Genomic DNA, 16796 nt, shown 5'->3' on the forward strand with positions numbered 1-16796 from the left:
TGAGTGTAGTGTAGCACACCTGTGTAAGCATTATGAGTGTAGTGTAGCACACCTGTGTAAGCATTATGAGTGTAGTGTAGCACACCTGTGTAAGCATTATGAGTGTAATGTAGCACACCTGTGTAAGCAGCGTGAGTGTAGTGTAGCACACCTGTGTAAGCAGCGTGAGTGTAGTGTAGCACACCTGTGTAAGCATTATGAGTGTAGTGTAGCACACCTGTGTAAGCATTGTGAGTGTAGTGTAGCACACCTGTGTAAGCATTATGAGTGTAGTGTAGCACACCTGTGTAAGCAGCGTGAGTGTAGTGTAGCACACCTGTGTAAGCATTATGAGTGTAGAGTGGCACACCTGTGTAAGCAGCATGAGTGTAGTGTAGCACACCTGTGTAAGCATTATGAGTGTAGTGTAGCACACCTGTGTAAGCATTGTGAGTGTAGTCTAGCACACCTGTGTAAGCATTATGAGTGTAGTCTAGCACACCTGTGTAAGCAGCGTGAGTGTGGTGTAGCACACCTGTGTAAGCATTATGAGTGTAGTGTAGCACACCTGTGTAAGCATTATGAGTGTAGAGTGGCACACCTGTGTAAGCATTATGAGTGTAGTGTAGCACACCTGTGTAAGCATTATGAGTGTAGAGTGGCACACCTGTGTAAGCATTATGAGTGTAGTGTAGCACACCTGTGTAAGCATTATGAGTGTAGTGTAGCACACCTGTGTAAGCATTATGAGTGTAGTGTAGCACACCTGTGTAAGCATTGTGAGTGTAGTGTGGCACACCTGTGTAAGCATTGTGAGTGTAGTGTGGCACACCTGTGTAAGCATTGTGAGTGTAGTGTGGCACACCTGTGTAAGCATTGTGAGTGTAGTGTAGCACACCTGTGTAAGCATTGTGAGTGTAGTGTGGCACACCTGTGTAAGCATTGTGAGTGTAGTGTGGCACACCTGTGTAAGCAGCATGAGTGTAGAGTGGCACACCTGTGTAAGCATTGTGAGTGTAGTGTAGCACACCTGTGTAAGCATTGTGAGTGTAGTGTAGCACACCTGTGTAAGCATTGTGAGTGTAGAGTGGCACACCTGTGTAAGCATTATGAGTGTAGTGTAGCACACCTGTGTAAGCATTATGAGTGTAGTGTAGCACACCTGTGTAAGCATTATGAGTGTAGTGTAGCACACCTGTGTAAGCATTGTGAGTGTAGTGTGGCACACCTGTGTAAGCATTGTGAGTGTAGTGTGGCACACCTGTGTAAGCATTGTGAGTGTAGTGTGGCACACCTGTGTAAGCATTGTGAGTGTAGTGTAGCACACCTGTGTAAGCATTGTGAGTGTAGTGTGGCACACCTGTGTAAGCATTGTGAGTGTAGTGTGGCACACCTGTGTAAGCAGCATGAGTGTAGAGTGGCACACCTGTGTAAGCATTGTGAGTGTAGTGTAGCACACCTGTGTAAGCATTGTGAGTGTAGTGTAGCACACCTGTGTAAGCATTGTGAGTGTAGAGTGGCACACCTGTGTAAGCATTATGAGTGTAGTGTAGCACACCTGTGTAAGCATTATGAGTGTAGTGTAGCACACCTGTGTAAGCATTGTGAGTGTAGTGTGGCACACCTGTGTAAGCATTGTGAGTGTAGTGTGGCACACCTGTGTAAGCATTGTGAGTGTAGTGTGGCACACCTGTGTAAGCATTGTGAGTGTAGTGTGGCACACCTGTGTAAGCATTGTGAGTGTAGTGTGGCACACCTGTGTAAGCAGCATGAGTGTAGAGTGGCACACCTGTGTAAGCATTGTGAGTGTAGTGTAGCACACCTGTGTAAGCATTGTGAGTGTAGTGTAGCACACCTGTGTAAGCATTGTGAGTGTAGTGTGGCACACCTGTGTAAGCAGCATGAGTGTAGTGTAGCACACCTGTGTAAGCGTGATGTAGTGTGGCACACCTGTGTAAGCGTGATGTAGTGTGGCACACCTGTGTAAGCGTGATGTAGTGTGGCACACCCTTATAAGTGAGGGTTTTTAGCTATAAATTGCATTGTATTGATGACGGTATTATGAGCTGTTCTATCGCTGCACACCTACAATTTATGTTTCCACGAAATACTACTTCAGTATTACTTTACTTTTATTTAAGGTACGGCTGCAATTCAACAATTTCCTTCCGTCAGCTGTGCGGTGACAATAAAGCTAATTCTACAATGCAGCAACATCCGATGCCAGAAAAATATCCAAATAATAATGTTTCTTATTGTTGTCTATGTCCTAATACAGGGTAGTGTTGCCGACACTGATACTGATTCCGATACCGTTGACATGAAGGCTTTAAATTATTTTGTTCTTAATTTGTTGATTATGATTATAATCAGAACAGAACGCAGAACAGTGAGTTTAGGGAAACACAAATCAACAGAAGATAACTGCAAAACATCGCTCTTGACACGCTAGTATCAATGCATTACTCCGGCTACCCTTGATATCGATGGTGTAGATATTTGTATCGGTCTGCCCTTCGCAGATGGTTTCAGTGGGAGGTTCTGGTTCTGTGGATCGTTTGGAGTCTTTCCTTGCGAATTTAATGGACTTTTGAAGGAAGCAAAGCAGTCGGGTCGATGCGTGAAGTTCCTTTTCCCCCATCTCAGCCCACAGCAAGTTCTTTTAATCTTTGGAAAAAGCGTGAAATGAATCGAGTGGAAGGCAGCTCGGTTCGAAAGCAGCCAGGACTTCTCCTGAGTCCAGTCCCCGGGAGGAGATGAGTGTTCGGGATGGGACCGTGTCTCGGTACCGAATTTACGGAGGAGGAAAAGGCGGCGAGGATACACAGCGCCAAGTTGGACCGAGACTTGTTCGAGTGTGCCAAGCGGGACATGAATGTGCTTAAAATACTTCTACTAGGTGAGATCACTTCATAAACTTCTACCTTAAAAAAAAAAGTCATATTTATACTTGGCACGTCTTCCTCAGCCAGGCGGTTCTAGGCTCTTCTGTTTTCAAATCCAGTTTATCTTGAAACTAGTAAATAAACATTGGTACTTTTATTGGGGGTGGGCGGAAAAATCGTATCTTCACAGTTGCAAGGCAGACTTCATAGGCTCTAAGCTAACAGAGCCATTGAGGACGTTAGCATGACATCACACGTGATGTCATATTGTTCAAAGGGAACACCAAAGGTGGGCGTTTAAGTTAAGCACAAAGATGCTTGATAGAAGGACGTACCATTTCACGTCCACTTCCGTAGTACGCCACGCGCGTGTTTGGCCGCCATGATGGTCACTGTGATGATGTCCTTAGAACACTGATAATAATTGCTTCAAAGGAAAAGTGTACTTTTTTTTGGGAATTCTGCTCATCATCCAAAATTTAAAAAAAATACACTTAATTAAGTATACATTAATATACACTTAGTTAATTATTTACTGTACTGTACATTTATAAACACTTAGGTTACTGTACACTAATATACACTTAGTTACTTATTTACTGTACTGTACACTTCCGTACTTACTTTACGTTGCATTAATATACACTTACTAAGCATACGTTAATACACTTGATTACTTAACTGTACATTTATATACATTTACTTACTTTACATGGATATACACATAATTATGTTACCCATCCATCCATTTTCTGTGCCGCTTCTCATTAGGGTCGCGGGGTACACGTAATTGTTTACTTGGCTACTTGACTGTACTTGAATATACACTTCATTTGAATATACACGCCCTGCAGGTGCAGCAGAAAGTGGTAAAAGTACTTTGGTCAAGCAAATGAAGATCATACACAGCAATGGATTCACCAAGCAAGAACTCAGCAGCTTCAAGGTACCACACCCGCAAGTACAATACAGCACTCAAGTACACGAGTACTGAGATGGCAGCCAATCAGCCTACAAACAGCGACACACTAACACATTTTCATGCACAGGTTTTGTAGAATCATTGTCACATAACAATTATGACATACTTGTGTATTAACAATTTATATTAGCGTGGCTCTAATATGAAGTGTAATTGCGTCGTGGAAGTAATGATCGATGTGCTGCTTGCAAAAGACTGCCACACAGATCATACTGACCAAGTACAGGAACTTTGGAAATCGTTACCGGCCATCGCACGCATTAATTAGTGTGAGAAGCGCCTTGAACGCTTCTAACACACAGCAGCTGCAAAGTAAGAAGCTAGGCTATTGTTATGGGGCCATATGACTAAATCCTGTTAAGGTCATTATGTATTGATATCTAATGTCCACTCATCACCATTGCTTTAACAGATATATATGTCCGAGTGTGCAAGGTTTTATTTGCCACTGTTTTTCATGAATTTAATATTGTACGGTTAACTTTTTAAATTTTTTTATGCTTGGGCGGTGATTGAAGACTGCAAAAATACGTTTTAAGTGCACCTCAATTCAATTTTTTTTTTAAATGAATGAACATACTGTACGTGCTGTATGGTACATTTTTGTCTGTCAGCCTGCAGTGTTGGATAACCTGCTCACCTCCATGAAGTTTGTTCTTCACGGCATGGGTGTCCTTCGCATCAACCTGGCTAACAGCAGAAACAAGGTAGACCACCTCCTTGTCTAATCTAGCTAATCACTGAATGATTAGATGAGATACTAATCTAATTTAATCTAATCTATGGTCAAGATTTACATATTTCCTGCAATGACGGCGCATCACCGCTAAGGGGAAGCATATCTCCAGTGTGTCCTACTTGACTTGATGTGTTTGCATGAAGGATAGCTTCAGAATGAAGGATAAAACTGATACTAAAAAAGAGGGCTGGCGGACATGGCCCATGTTAAGTGTAATACCAAATGTGACCAGTAGATGTAGTCATATCCTCAGTAATGTTATTAAACCAAAATCTATGCGCAAGAGACACTTGCTTCCGGAATTGATTCATGAGCAAGTGTCAATACATATTCGAGTGCAAGATCATCGTTTATAAGACGTCCCGTGTTTGATTGTTGAACAACCCAACCCAGGCAGACCAAACGCCCAACATGTTAACAATTTACAGTGACAAATGAACACGGACTCCTTGCCAGCTAGCAAAACACCTGTGTGCTAGTCAAGGCGCTGTTTGCAACGAGATGGAGTGACAGCAAATATGGCCAATCACATGTTAGGACGGAAACAGCAGAGCCAATTGATGAGCTTGTGGGCGGTCTAAATGAAACAGGTTTCCGTTTGAGCGTCCGTTTTCCGCTTGGTCCTAGTGCTAGCCTAATCCATTTAGAATCGTTTAACTATTATTGTTAGACAGGTCAGTAAAAAAAGAACGTAATAAATGCTAAGATAAAATACAAAAAAAGCTCAATAATGATAATGACGACGTCAGTCATTAGGGTCTGAGACTACCTACAACCACCTTGCCAAAATGCAACATGGTTCATTCCAGCACTCGTGAGCGGTAGTGATGTGCGATACCACAGAAATACTGGCTGGTGTCGGCGATACCGATCCGATACAGATACTTTGCGAAAACACAGCTAATGTTTCTGGTAAATTTTAAAAACTGGTGTGTTTCATAACATAGCATTAAAAATACAAGACATTTAATTAATTAAATTAATTAATATTTTAATGATCAATTTAAATAAGTTATTTATTTATTCTAAACCCTGAAGTATGTTGAAGTATCAGTGTGATTTGCAATAGCCAAGCTAATTTATATAACAACAGAAAAAAACGTGCGTGTCAAAGAAAGATCAAACTACTGACATCAAGATGGGACAAAGTATTTTCTCTGATAAATACCACCAGTGTGTGTTTGCGCATCACTTCTCTATCGATAACTTCCTCTCTCCATCCATGGTTTGCGTCTTTTCTTGCAGGTGCACGCCCACTCTGTGCTGTCGTGCGCTCGCTCTTTCGATGAAGATCAGCTCTTGTTTCCTTTCCTGAGCCACGCCCTGTCTTGTTTGTGGGCGGACCAGGGAGTGAGAGCCGCGGTGGCCCGGGGGTATGAGTACCAGCTCAATGACTCTGCTGTGTAGTAAGTGCTCTTCCACACACACACACACACACACACACACACACTGAGGTGCAGGAGTCTAATGAGTTAGCAATTAGTAGACCATGCGCTTGCTGTCACTGTGTATTAAACGTACAAGGTGGAATAACAAAGAATGGCAGACAGCAGAGAGCAGACCTCTGCCAAGGACAAATGATCATCAACATGTCTGCTTTTGACCAAAAGGTAATGATGATTTATCAATATTAACTTATCAATATTAACTCATTCAATCCCAAAAGACAAGCCCTTCAGTAGAGGCCATTTTAGACGATTGTGACTGATTTTTCAAGGCACACAGAATATTGTGTTCTTTGGCTATACAACCGTGAAACCTACCCAAAGAAAGATTAGACTCTCGTCTTTCATAAAAAAAAAGAAGATTGTTTTTACCTTTTTCCGTTCTTTAGTAACCAGCAATGGAACGCAGGTAAGTTTCAGGAAAATATCAGTTCTTAACTAAAACAGGGAGAAAACCAGCTTTTTGTGAAAAGACACATTTCAAGCATAACTTTTCACGTTTTTCAAAATATATACATTTTAAAAGTCCTTGCTGTTTTATGGTTGATTACGGCCTATTATTAGTAACAAAATATGCACATTTAAATAAATATTACTTATTTATTTTGCATAAATTAAGCATTTTTGAGAATAAACATGGCTAAATGAAGTAAAATACAAACATATGGCATTCAAAGATGTTGCAATGATATGTAGTATTCCACACTGGTCACTAGGTGTCAGTAATGTTTCTGTAATGTTCTGTGAGACACACAAGCACCAGGCTTGATCGCTGGAACAACAGGATTTTATTGCACGTTTGAATGATCTCACAACAGGCACAGTAATCCCTAAAACGGGCTGCTGTTGCGGCCATAAACCCAAACTAAGCTAAACCTCAACTCCGGACCCCCGACTTCACTTCCTGTCCGCCCCATATATTGTATTTGTACTTTATTTATCCCACAGCGGGGAAAAATATTTGGCTCTCCTAGCACTGAAACACATGTACAGCAGCACACACGAGCACTTATCTTATTTATGTTATAAGGCTTATTTTCAGCTATTATGTGTACTCTATTGGGTAATATGAGTGAAAAGGTGTCTATAGAGGTGTTATTATATGTTTAGAGGGCTCTAATAATGTCAAGAAAGTGTATTTAGAAGGCCATAAACAGGTTTTCTATGGCTTATTTTCTCTTATTAGGTGTACTATATTGGGTGTAAAGGAGTGTAAAGGTGACTATAGGGCTCCTATTTCATGTCTAGAGGGCTCTAATAATGTTAAAAATGTATTTAAAAGGATGTAAACAGGTTTTATATGCTGTGACTATGAAACTATTCCATTTAGAAATAAGGACTCCTACTTTGTGGAAATTCACTTTTGACGGTTGGGTCTGGAACCAGTTAATCGCAATAAACGAGGGATTACTGTATTTGGCAAAGCAAGTTAGTTTAAAATCGAATAATATGTCTCATTCAAGTCGGTTCAGTTATTTTTTTCAATATGCTGAAGATCATTGAAAAAACCGCTGTCTGCAATTTGGACACCCCCGCTCTAAAGTTATTACACGCATTGCAACTGTACAAAAATGTGTTTTTCTTGTTCTTAAAGTGAAAGCGCCCAAGTGTGTGTTGTAAAGTAAAGTAAAAATGAAAAGTACATGTAGAGAAGATGGCGCGGTAATACACAAGTAAGACAGAGCTCGGGGGAGGCCGTCAAGTCTCATCCTCCCCCCAGCGAGAGGCTGCAGCTCTGTGGTTATCTGCACCGACAGATCCCGCTGCACCCCCCCACAAATGAGATCCACATACATCCTGCCTGCGCTCCTCAGGGGTCTTGCAGACACACCTTTACAGTCTTCACCAGAACATCCATATTCTTCTTTGTTCTAAAGCTGCTGATGGGGATGAGGTCAGGGCTCTCAAAGTCTTCCGCATGTGATGGATAAGCGCCTTTAATCGTTCATCAACTTTGCTTAAATATCTTATATATTGTTTGTAATTATGTTATACATTGTTCCATTTTTGAAAGCGAACGGTGAATTTGCAAAAATGACATTTAGTGTCGATGGCGCCAGCCATGGCGAGCTGGCTCTCACTGTTTCGCAACTGACGTCATCGGGGTGACGCCTCTCAGCTAAAGCCGAGTAAACAAACGCTTGTGGAGGCATAGATGGTGGACTTGGTTCAGTATTTTATTTTTCATCCAAATAGTAGTCATGCCAAAATGTTGTGTGGCTGCTGGATGTTTATAGCATCCCAGTGATACTGTAAGTTTGTTTTCTTTTCCAAAAGAGGAGGGTTTAAGACAAAAATGGACGAAGGAAGTGCAGAGAACAAGAGACAGATGGACGCCCACCTCGAGTTCTGTTCTTTGCAGTGATCATTTCACTGATGACAGCTATGAAGGAACACCTTTACAAGTAGCATTTGGCTTAAAAGTATAAACGCATTTTGAAAAAGTGATGTTATTCTGCCGGTACACAGGAAAAAAAGACAAGAAAAACGATGTCAAAGTTGCCACAGAAAAGAGTAAATCATGTCTTGTCCTCTTAACACTACAGTATTCCATGATAGCAACAAGTCTGTAAAGCATTATACATCTTCTATAAACATCTTTTCACAGCCATATGTATGTTTACTGTGAGGGGCAGCTGTGATGAAATATAAAATAAATCAGGCTGTAAAATAAACACCCTTTATGCTCATTTACTCATTCAATACCGAAGACGTATTTATACGTCTTTTCCGTTTTTTTGCGCAAGAGGCAAAAAGACGCGATGATGCAACTGCACACTAATAGATGTCACTGTTAAAGCAGCAAAATAGTCTAAAATGGTACTGAAGGGGTTGCCTTTTGAAAAATGGCTGGGATTGAATGAGTTGAGAAGTCGATTTAAAAGAATAATTGAAGTATAAGCAAGTCCTGAATCATTTCCACTTACCATTCTGTGTTTTGAAGGCGACCAATCTTCAGCTCCAAGTCTTAAGGCTTAAGTCCATGTTCTGCAAGTTCTCTATTTCATCTCCAAATGTTTCTCCCTTCTTTTCTTCTCGAAAACTATCGAGCCATGGCTCTAATCTTGGCTATAATCACTGTAAACATCCTCTGTCTGGTACACCGCCATGTTTGTTTACCTGAGTGATAGTAGTCCGATGAGGTTACTTCCGGAAATGAGGCTGAACAGCGAGAGCTAGCTCGTCATGGCTGGTGCCATCGACTATTAATGTCATTTTTGCCAACTTACCGCTCGCTTTCAAAAATGAAACAATGTAGAACATAATTACAAACAATACATAACATATTTAAGCAAAGTTGATCCATCATGTCAGGGACCCTTTAATATTGTGCTGAAGAAAAGAGTACCAGGATAAATAGTTTTTAAGGTGAGATCTAAATTCTACTACCCAAATGTAGTTTTATGTACACGTGCAAAAGTTGTGTTGCATTCTTCTTGTTGTGTATTGTTGTTAAAAGGCAAGTAATGCGAGTAGACCTTACTGATGAGCCTGTGAGTATCTGCCCTTCTCCCAGTGGCAAGGAGAACACGTCACGTAAATACCAACATTTTTGTAGTCTCTTTCCGTCATCAGCCGTGCCAGAGGGAAGTGCGTCATCACTAAACGTGTTTACCAGCCGTGTCTTAGAGAGATGTTACATTGCATTTATCACTCAACGACATTGTTACTTCTTATCATCGCCAACTAATACCAGCTGATTACACTGACACCTTAGCAACCGAATGATCTTTTGTGCAGTGCTTTGATATTATAAAGCTAAAAAGAACAGCTTCAGATGTCTTTTACAGGCTTTTGTGGTAGCAGACGGCAGAATCCTGATATAAATGCAGCATTCAGCAATGGCGTTTGGTGTTGAGTTGACACCTAACCTCATTTACAATCAGCTCCACTAAACAGGTAAAAGCAGCTTTAAAGGAAAAGTGCACTTTTTGGGGGAATTTTGCCCATCATCTACAATCCTTATGAGACATGAACAAACATGTCTTTCTCTTTTCTGTGCATTCTAAAGATAAAAAAAAAAACAGGTAAAAAGCTACAGCTCAGTAGTGCACGTAATGGGACACACACATTCCGCCTCAAAAAGCCCCTATAAAACTCCTCCAAAAAGTTCCAACAAGGCTTCATGGTTTTCTATCCATGCTGTGGGCATGTCGTACAGTATTTTGGGAACTTCCTTCCTGGGCACATTGATTTCACATAGCAACATAGAACGCTACACCTAGCGTCAAAAACAAAACACAGCAGCAGTGGTGGCAGTCCCAATATGTAGCGTTACCTTTCACTAGTGGCCTGAGGTATTGTGAGCGAGTGTGTGGTGAAGCTAGTCGCTAGCTGGCTAGTAGCTAGCCAGTGTGGCGTGGCGAGGTGTCACTACACCAGAAACATAGTTCTTGGGCGTAACAATGTTCATTATAATAATAATAACAATGTTGCTGTAGCTTGGTTAATACAGTGGGGCAAAAAAGTATTTAGTCAGCCACCAATTGTGCACGTTCTCCCACTTAAAAGATGAAGAGGTCTCCAATCTTCATCATAGGTGTACCTCAACTGTAAGAGACAAAACGAGGGAAAAAAAAATCCAGAAAATCACATTGTCTGATTTTTTTAAGAATTTATTTGCAAATTATGGTGGAAAATAAGTATTTGGTCACCTACAAACAAGCACTGCTCTAGAGGAGATCTGCATGGAGGAATGGGCCAAAATACCAGCAACAGTGTGTGAAAACCTTGTGAAGACTTACTGAAAACGTTTGACCTCTGTCATTGCCAACAAAGGGAAGATAACAAAGTATTGAGATGAACTTTTCTTATTGACCAAATACTTATTTTCCACCATAATTTGCAAATAAATTATTTTAAAATCAGACAATGTGATTTTTCTGGATTTTTTTTTCTCATTTTGTCTCTCATAGTTGAGGTGTACCTATGATGAAGATTGGAGGCCTCACTCATCTTTTAAGTGGGAGAACGTGCGCAACTGTTGGCTGACTAAATACTTTACACCCCGAGTGTTGTTGGCGCTTTTTGGAGGTTTTTCCGGAAGGCTTTGTAGGCAGAATAGGTGATTCCATCCATCCATCCATCCATCTTCTACCGCTTATCCAAGATTGGGTCGCGGGGGCAACAGCCTAAGCAGGGAGGCCCAGATTTTCCTCTCCCCGGCCACTTCGTCCAGCTCCTCCCGGCGGATCCCGAGGCGTTCCCAGGCCAGTTGGGAAACATAGTCTCTCCAACGTGTCCTGGGTCTTCCCCGAGGCCTTCTACCGGTCGGACTTACCCTGAACACCTCCCCAGGGAGGCGTCCGGGAGGCATCCTGACCAGATGCCCAAGCCACCTCATCTGGCTCCTCTCAATGCGGAGGAGCAGCGGTTCTACTCCGAGTCTCTCCCGGATGACAGTGCTTCTCACCCTATCTCTAAGGGAGAGCCCAGCCACCCTACGGAGAAAACTCATTTCGGCCGCTTGTACCCGCGATCTTGTCCTTTCGGTCATTACCCAAAGCTCATGACCATAGGTGAGGGTAGGAACGTAGATCGACCAGTAAATTGAGAGCTTTGCCTTTTGGCTTAGCTCTCTCTTCACCACAACAGACCGATGTAGAGTCTGCATCACTGCAGACGCCGCACCAATTCGCTTATTGATCTTGCGTTCCATCCTTCCCTCACTCGTGAATAAGACCCCAAGGTACCTAAACTCCTCCACTTGGGGCAGGATCTCATCCCCAACCTGGAGATGGCATTCCACCCTTTTCCGGGCGAGAACCATGGACTCGGACTTGGAGGTGCTGATTCTCATCCCGGCCGCTTCGCACTCGGCTGCGAACCGATCCAGTGAAAGTTGGAGTTCACGGCTTGATGAAGCCAGCAGGACCACATCATCTGCAAAAAGCAGAGACTCAATCCTGCAGCCACCAAACCGGAACCCCTCAACGCCCTGGCTGCGCCTAGAAATTCTGTCCATAAAAATAATGAACAGAATTGGTGACAAAGGGCAGCCTGGCGGAGTCCAACCCTCACTGGAAACGGGTCCGACTTACTGCCAGCAATGCGAACCAAACTCTGACACCGGTCATACAGGGAACGAACAGCTTGAATTAGCTGGTCCGATACCCCATACTCCCGGAGTACTCCCCACAAAATTCCTCGAGGAACACGGTCGAATGCCTTCTCCAAGTCCACAAAACACATGTAGACTGGTTGGGCAAACTCCCATGCACCCTCAAGGACCCTGCTGAGAGTGTAGAGCTGGTCCACAGTTCCACGACCAGGACGAAAACCACACTGCTCCTCCTGAATCCGAGATTCAACTATCCGGCGGATCCTCCTCAGCAGAACCCCTGAATAGACCTTACCAGGGAGGCTGAGGAGTGTGATTCCACGATAGTTGGAACACACCCTCCGGTCCCCCTTCTTAAAAAGGGGAACCACCACCCCGGTCTGCCAATCCAGAGGCACTGCCCCCGATGTCCACGCGATGCTGCAGAGTCGTGTCAACCAAGACATGCCTACAGCATCCATGGCCTTAAGGAACTCCGGGCGGATCGCATCCACCCCCGGGGCCCTGCCACCGAGGAGCTTTTTGACAACCTCAGCAACCTCAGCCCCAGAGATAGGAGAGCCCACCGTGGAGTCCCCAGGCTCTGCTTCCTCATAGGAAGACGTGTCGGTGGGATTGAGGGGGTCTTCAAAGTATTCTTTCCACCGATCCACAACATCCCGAGTTGAGGTCAGCAGCACACCATCCCCACCATACACTGTGTTGACTGTGCACTGCTTCCCCCTCCTGAGACGCCGAATGGTGGTCCAGAATCTCTTCGAAGCCGTCCGGAAGTCGTTCTCCATGGCTTCTGCCAGACTGCCATGACTGCCAGAGCCGCAGACCGCTTGGCCTGCCGATACCTGTCAGCTGCTTCCGGAGTCCCATGAGCCAAAAAGGCCCGATAGGACTCCTTCTTCATCTTGACGGCATCCCTCACCACTGGTGTCCACCAACGGGTTCTGGGATTACCGCCACGACAGGCACCAACCACCTTACGGCCACAGCTCCGATCAGCTGCCTCGACAATAGAGGCACGGAACATGGCCCATTCAGACTCAATGTCCGCCACCTCCCTCGGAACATGGTCGAAGCTCTCCCGGAGGTGGGAGTTGAATCTCCTTCTGACAGGGGACTCTGCCAGTCGTTCCCAGCAGACCCTCACAATACATTTGGGCCTGCCAGGTCTGACCGGCATCCTCCCCCACCATCGGAGCCAACTTACCACCAGGTGGTGATCAGTTGACAGCTCCGCCCCTCTCTTCACCCGAGTGTCCAAAACATATGGCCGCAAGTCCGATGATACGACCACAAAGTCAATCATGGAAGTGCGGCCTAGGGTGTCCTGGTGCCAGGTGCACATGTGGACACCCTTATGCTTGAACATTGTGTTTGTTATCGACAATCTGTGACGAGCACAGAAGTCCAATAACAAAGCACCGCTCGGGTTCAGATCAGGGGGGCCGTTCCTCCCAATCACGCCTCTCCAGGTCTCACTGTTGCTGCCAACGTGAGCATTGAAGTCCCCCAGCAGAACAAGGGAATCGCCTGAGGGAGCACTCTCCAGTACTTCCTCTAGAGACTCCAAAAAAGGTGGGTATTCTGAACTGCTGTTTGGCGCATAAGCACAAACAACAGTCAGGACCCGTCCCCCCACTCGAAGGCGGAGGGAAACTACCCTCTTGTTCACCGAGTTAAACTCCAACATGCCGGCCACAAGCCGGGGCGCAACAAGAATTGCCACCCCTGCCCGTCGCCTCTCACTGCTGGCAACGCCAGAGTGGAACAAGGTCCAACCCCTCTCAAGAGGACTGGTTCCAGAGCCCTTGCTGTGCGTTGAGGTGAGTCCGACTATATCTAGCCAGAACTTCTCAACCTCATGCACCAGCTCAGGCTCTTTCCCTACCAGAGAGGTGACATTCCATGTCCCTAGAGCTAGTTTCTGTAGCTGAGGATTGGACCGCCAAGGTCCCCGCCTTCGGCTGTCACCCAGCTCACTCTGCACCCGACCCCTTTGGCCCCTCCCATGAGTGGTGAGCTCATTGGAGGGGGGACCCATGTTGTCTCTTCGGGCTGTGCCCGGCCGGGCCCCATGGGCATAGACCCGGCCACCAGACGCTCGCCATCGTGCCCCTCCTCCAGGCCTGGCTCCAGAGGGGGGCCCCGGTGACCCGTGTCCGGGCAAGGGAAAACGTGGTCCAATGTTTTTTGTCATCATAGAGGTCTATTGACCTACTCTTTGTCTGGTCCCTCACCTAGGACCTGTTTGTCGTGGGTGACCCTACCAGGGGCATAGAAACCCCTGACAACTTAGCTCCTAGGATCATCGGGACACGCAAACTCCTCCACCACGATAAGGTGGTAGCTCAGGGAGGAGTAGGTGATTCCTGTTACGTAAATTCTTAGCTTACGGGAATTTGTCTTTTTATCTGTCTTTATATCTTTAGAACGCACAAAAAGACAAAGACGTGTGTTCATGTCTCACATTAGGATTGTGGATGATGGGCAAATTTTAACAACAACAAAAATACATTTTTCTTTTAAATAGCCCTTTCAAAAAGCAAAAAAAACCACTCAGATGTTGTCTGTTCTGTAGAGGAAGCAAAGAGAACGGCACAAGATGTGATTTTAACATGACTTTTAAGAAAAGTACAATGAAAAAATATCAGAAAATATAAAACAATATGTGGCAATCAACAAATTTAATTTCTACTAGGTTACTTTGCATTGCCCCTCACGAGGCTACACTCATCTACACTGTGTGTGTGTATGCTAGCGACGCAGCCTCCACCCACCGAGACAAAAAGGGTCACTCTTTCTATGTTCTATGGAACAAACATGCCAAGGTGCTGAAAGCAATTAACCCTCTTCCTGCCTGTTTGGAGGCGAGAGACGAAGAAGACAGACACGCATGCACATGGCAATATATGGAGGCCGGCAAAATGGTCAATTTGGTTTTCATTTATTGATGATTCATTAATATATTTTTTGCCCATTTTTTTTTTCCGAATTAGAAACCTTGTATTGTTTTAATCATGCGAGATCCCCTAGTGAAGGTAAAAGTAACCTTAAATGTTCATTTATCCCTTTAATTCATAATTTATATGTATTTAAAAGCATTTTCAATTGTTTTCTGCATGTAAAACATTTTTGGCTTCCCTGCTCGGATTAATTGGATTTATGTTATTTATTTTTTAGTTTATTTTTATTTCTGTTTGAGTATGTTTTGGTTAAGAGTCTCGGACCTTCTGAAACGGATCAATGACGCTAACCGAGGATTAACTGTACTTCAAATGTCACGACACCATTTCCGACAGCGAAACGCGGCGCGCTATTGTGCCCTAACATCAATACCAACCATCTGGATGTGGCGTCAGTCGCCATTGTTCACTACTACTACACAGCAAGCTAAATAGGTAGTCAACAAGTGTTGTGGTTGCTCTCTCTCAGGAAACACTGCCCCCTAGCACTTTAGTAGAGAATTGCAATTTTTGTATTCATTTTTAAACAATTTTATTTACAATTTCCCCATTTTGCTTTCATTTAAACTTTTTATTTTATTTTTATTTTTTCATGATCTCTTGATGACAAAGTCAAAAAAGCTTTCTCTCTATGAAGGCGGAGGGATTGTTTAGCTGCGTAAGCAAGGCCTCTCGCAGCGCGCCATTGCTGCTGAGGTTGGTCGCAGTAAGACAGCCATTTCAAACCTCTTCAAACATCCTGAGGCTCTTGGAGCAAAAAAGTCAAGTGGTAGACTCCAAAAAATTAACCGGAGGATCCCACTGGCTGTCCGTCAAGACACGGGACCATCCTGGGCCCAAATGAAGGTCGTTACTGGTGCCGAGTGCAGTCCAGTAACCATCATAACACATCTTCAATTGGGCATTTGGAATTTGCAGGCGCGCACCAAACATGGGACATTGAAAGGTGGAAGAAAGTTTTATTCTCCTTTGACGGTCCTGATGGCTTCCAACGTTACTGGCATGACAAGGAGATCCCACCTGAGATATGTTCCACCATTATGAGCCTTCAAAGGAACGGTGGAGTTCCAGGTTGTGCAGGGGCGTCAAACGACAGCTGACTATGTGGAGATGTTGCAGGGGGCATCCCTCATGACTGAAGGCCCTCGTCTGTGTGGTAATGACTGTCTTTTCCAACAGGACAATGCTGCACTTCACAAAAGGACTTCTTCCAGAAAAATAAGCTCACTCTAGCTTCACCACGATTCACCCGCAGTGCGTCAGCGCCGCACTCACAAAGCCTCAACGCCATTTGAGATGCTGCCACTGCTTTTGTGCTCTCATTTTTGAGTTTGTTAAGTTAACGCTAGGTGTAGGCCTTCCTTTCTATGCTGCTATGTGAAATCAGTGCGCCTAGAAAGGACGTTACAACCATAAAATGTTGAAGGAGGTCTTTGTAGATGCCGTAGTTGGATCCTCGGCCTGTCCTGATAATCGATAAATTGATTAATCGGATGATAAAAAGGTTGATAACTATGCCGCCCTCGATAAATGGACATGTGCATGTATGCGTGTGTGTTTCATCTGCTCGTCTTTGTGTGCCACACAGGCTGGATGACAAGAGGTTTCTCTTTGCATCCGTCTGTGCACATTGGTTCTGTAGTGGAATGAACGGAGCGAGTGAGCCCTCATCTCCTCTCATTCAGCCTCTTTGTGATCGCCGGGCTGCTAGTGAGTGGACGCAGAGCGCTAGCACCAAATTAGCC

The 16796-nt window shown here is 44.2% G+C and overlaps 1 protein-coding gene across 2 annotated transcripts in view; it reads left to right on the plus strand.

Annotated features, from left to right (window-relative positions):
- Positions 1 to 2479: 2479 nt before the first annotated feature.
- gnav1 (guanine nucleotide binding protein (G protein) alpha v1) overlaps positions 2480 to 16796 on the plus strand; it is a 40954-nt gene continuing 26637 nt past the window's right edge. The window contains exons 1-4 of one of the 2 annotated variants that reach the window (XM_054779801.1): positions 2480 to 2878; positions 3719 to 3810; positions 4461 to 4553; positions 5831 to 5991. In XM_054779801.1, coding sequence (XP_054635776.1) covers positions 2749 to 2878; positions 3719 to 3810; positions 4461 to 4553; positions 5831 to 5991 — 476 coding nt within the window. In that variant the 5' untranslated portion in view covers positions 2480 to 2748. The remainder of the gene's footprint in view (positions 2879 to 3718; positions 3811 to 4460; positions 4554 to 5830; positions 5992 to 16796) is intronic. The other variant, XM_054779802.1, reaches the window with a different exon arrangement.

Source organism: Dunckerocampus dactyliophorus, chromosome 6, assembly GCF_027744805.1.
Source record: "Dunckerocampus dactyliophorus isolate RoL2022-P2 chromosome 6, RoL_Ddac_1.1, whole genome shotgun sequence".
NCBI classification, from domain to species: Eukaryota; Metazoa; Chordata; class Actinopteri; order Syngnathiformes; family Syngnathidae; genus Dunckerocampus; species Dunckerocampus dactyliophorus.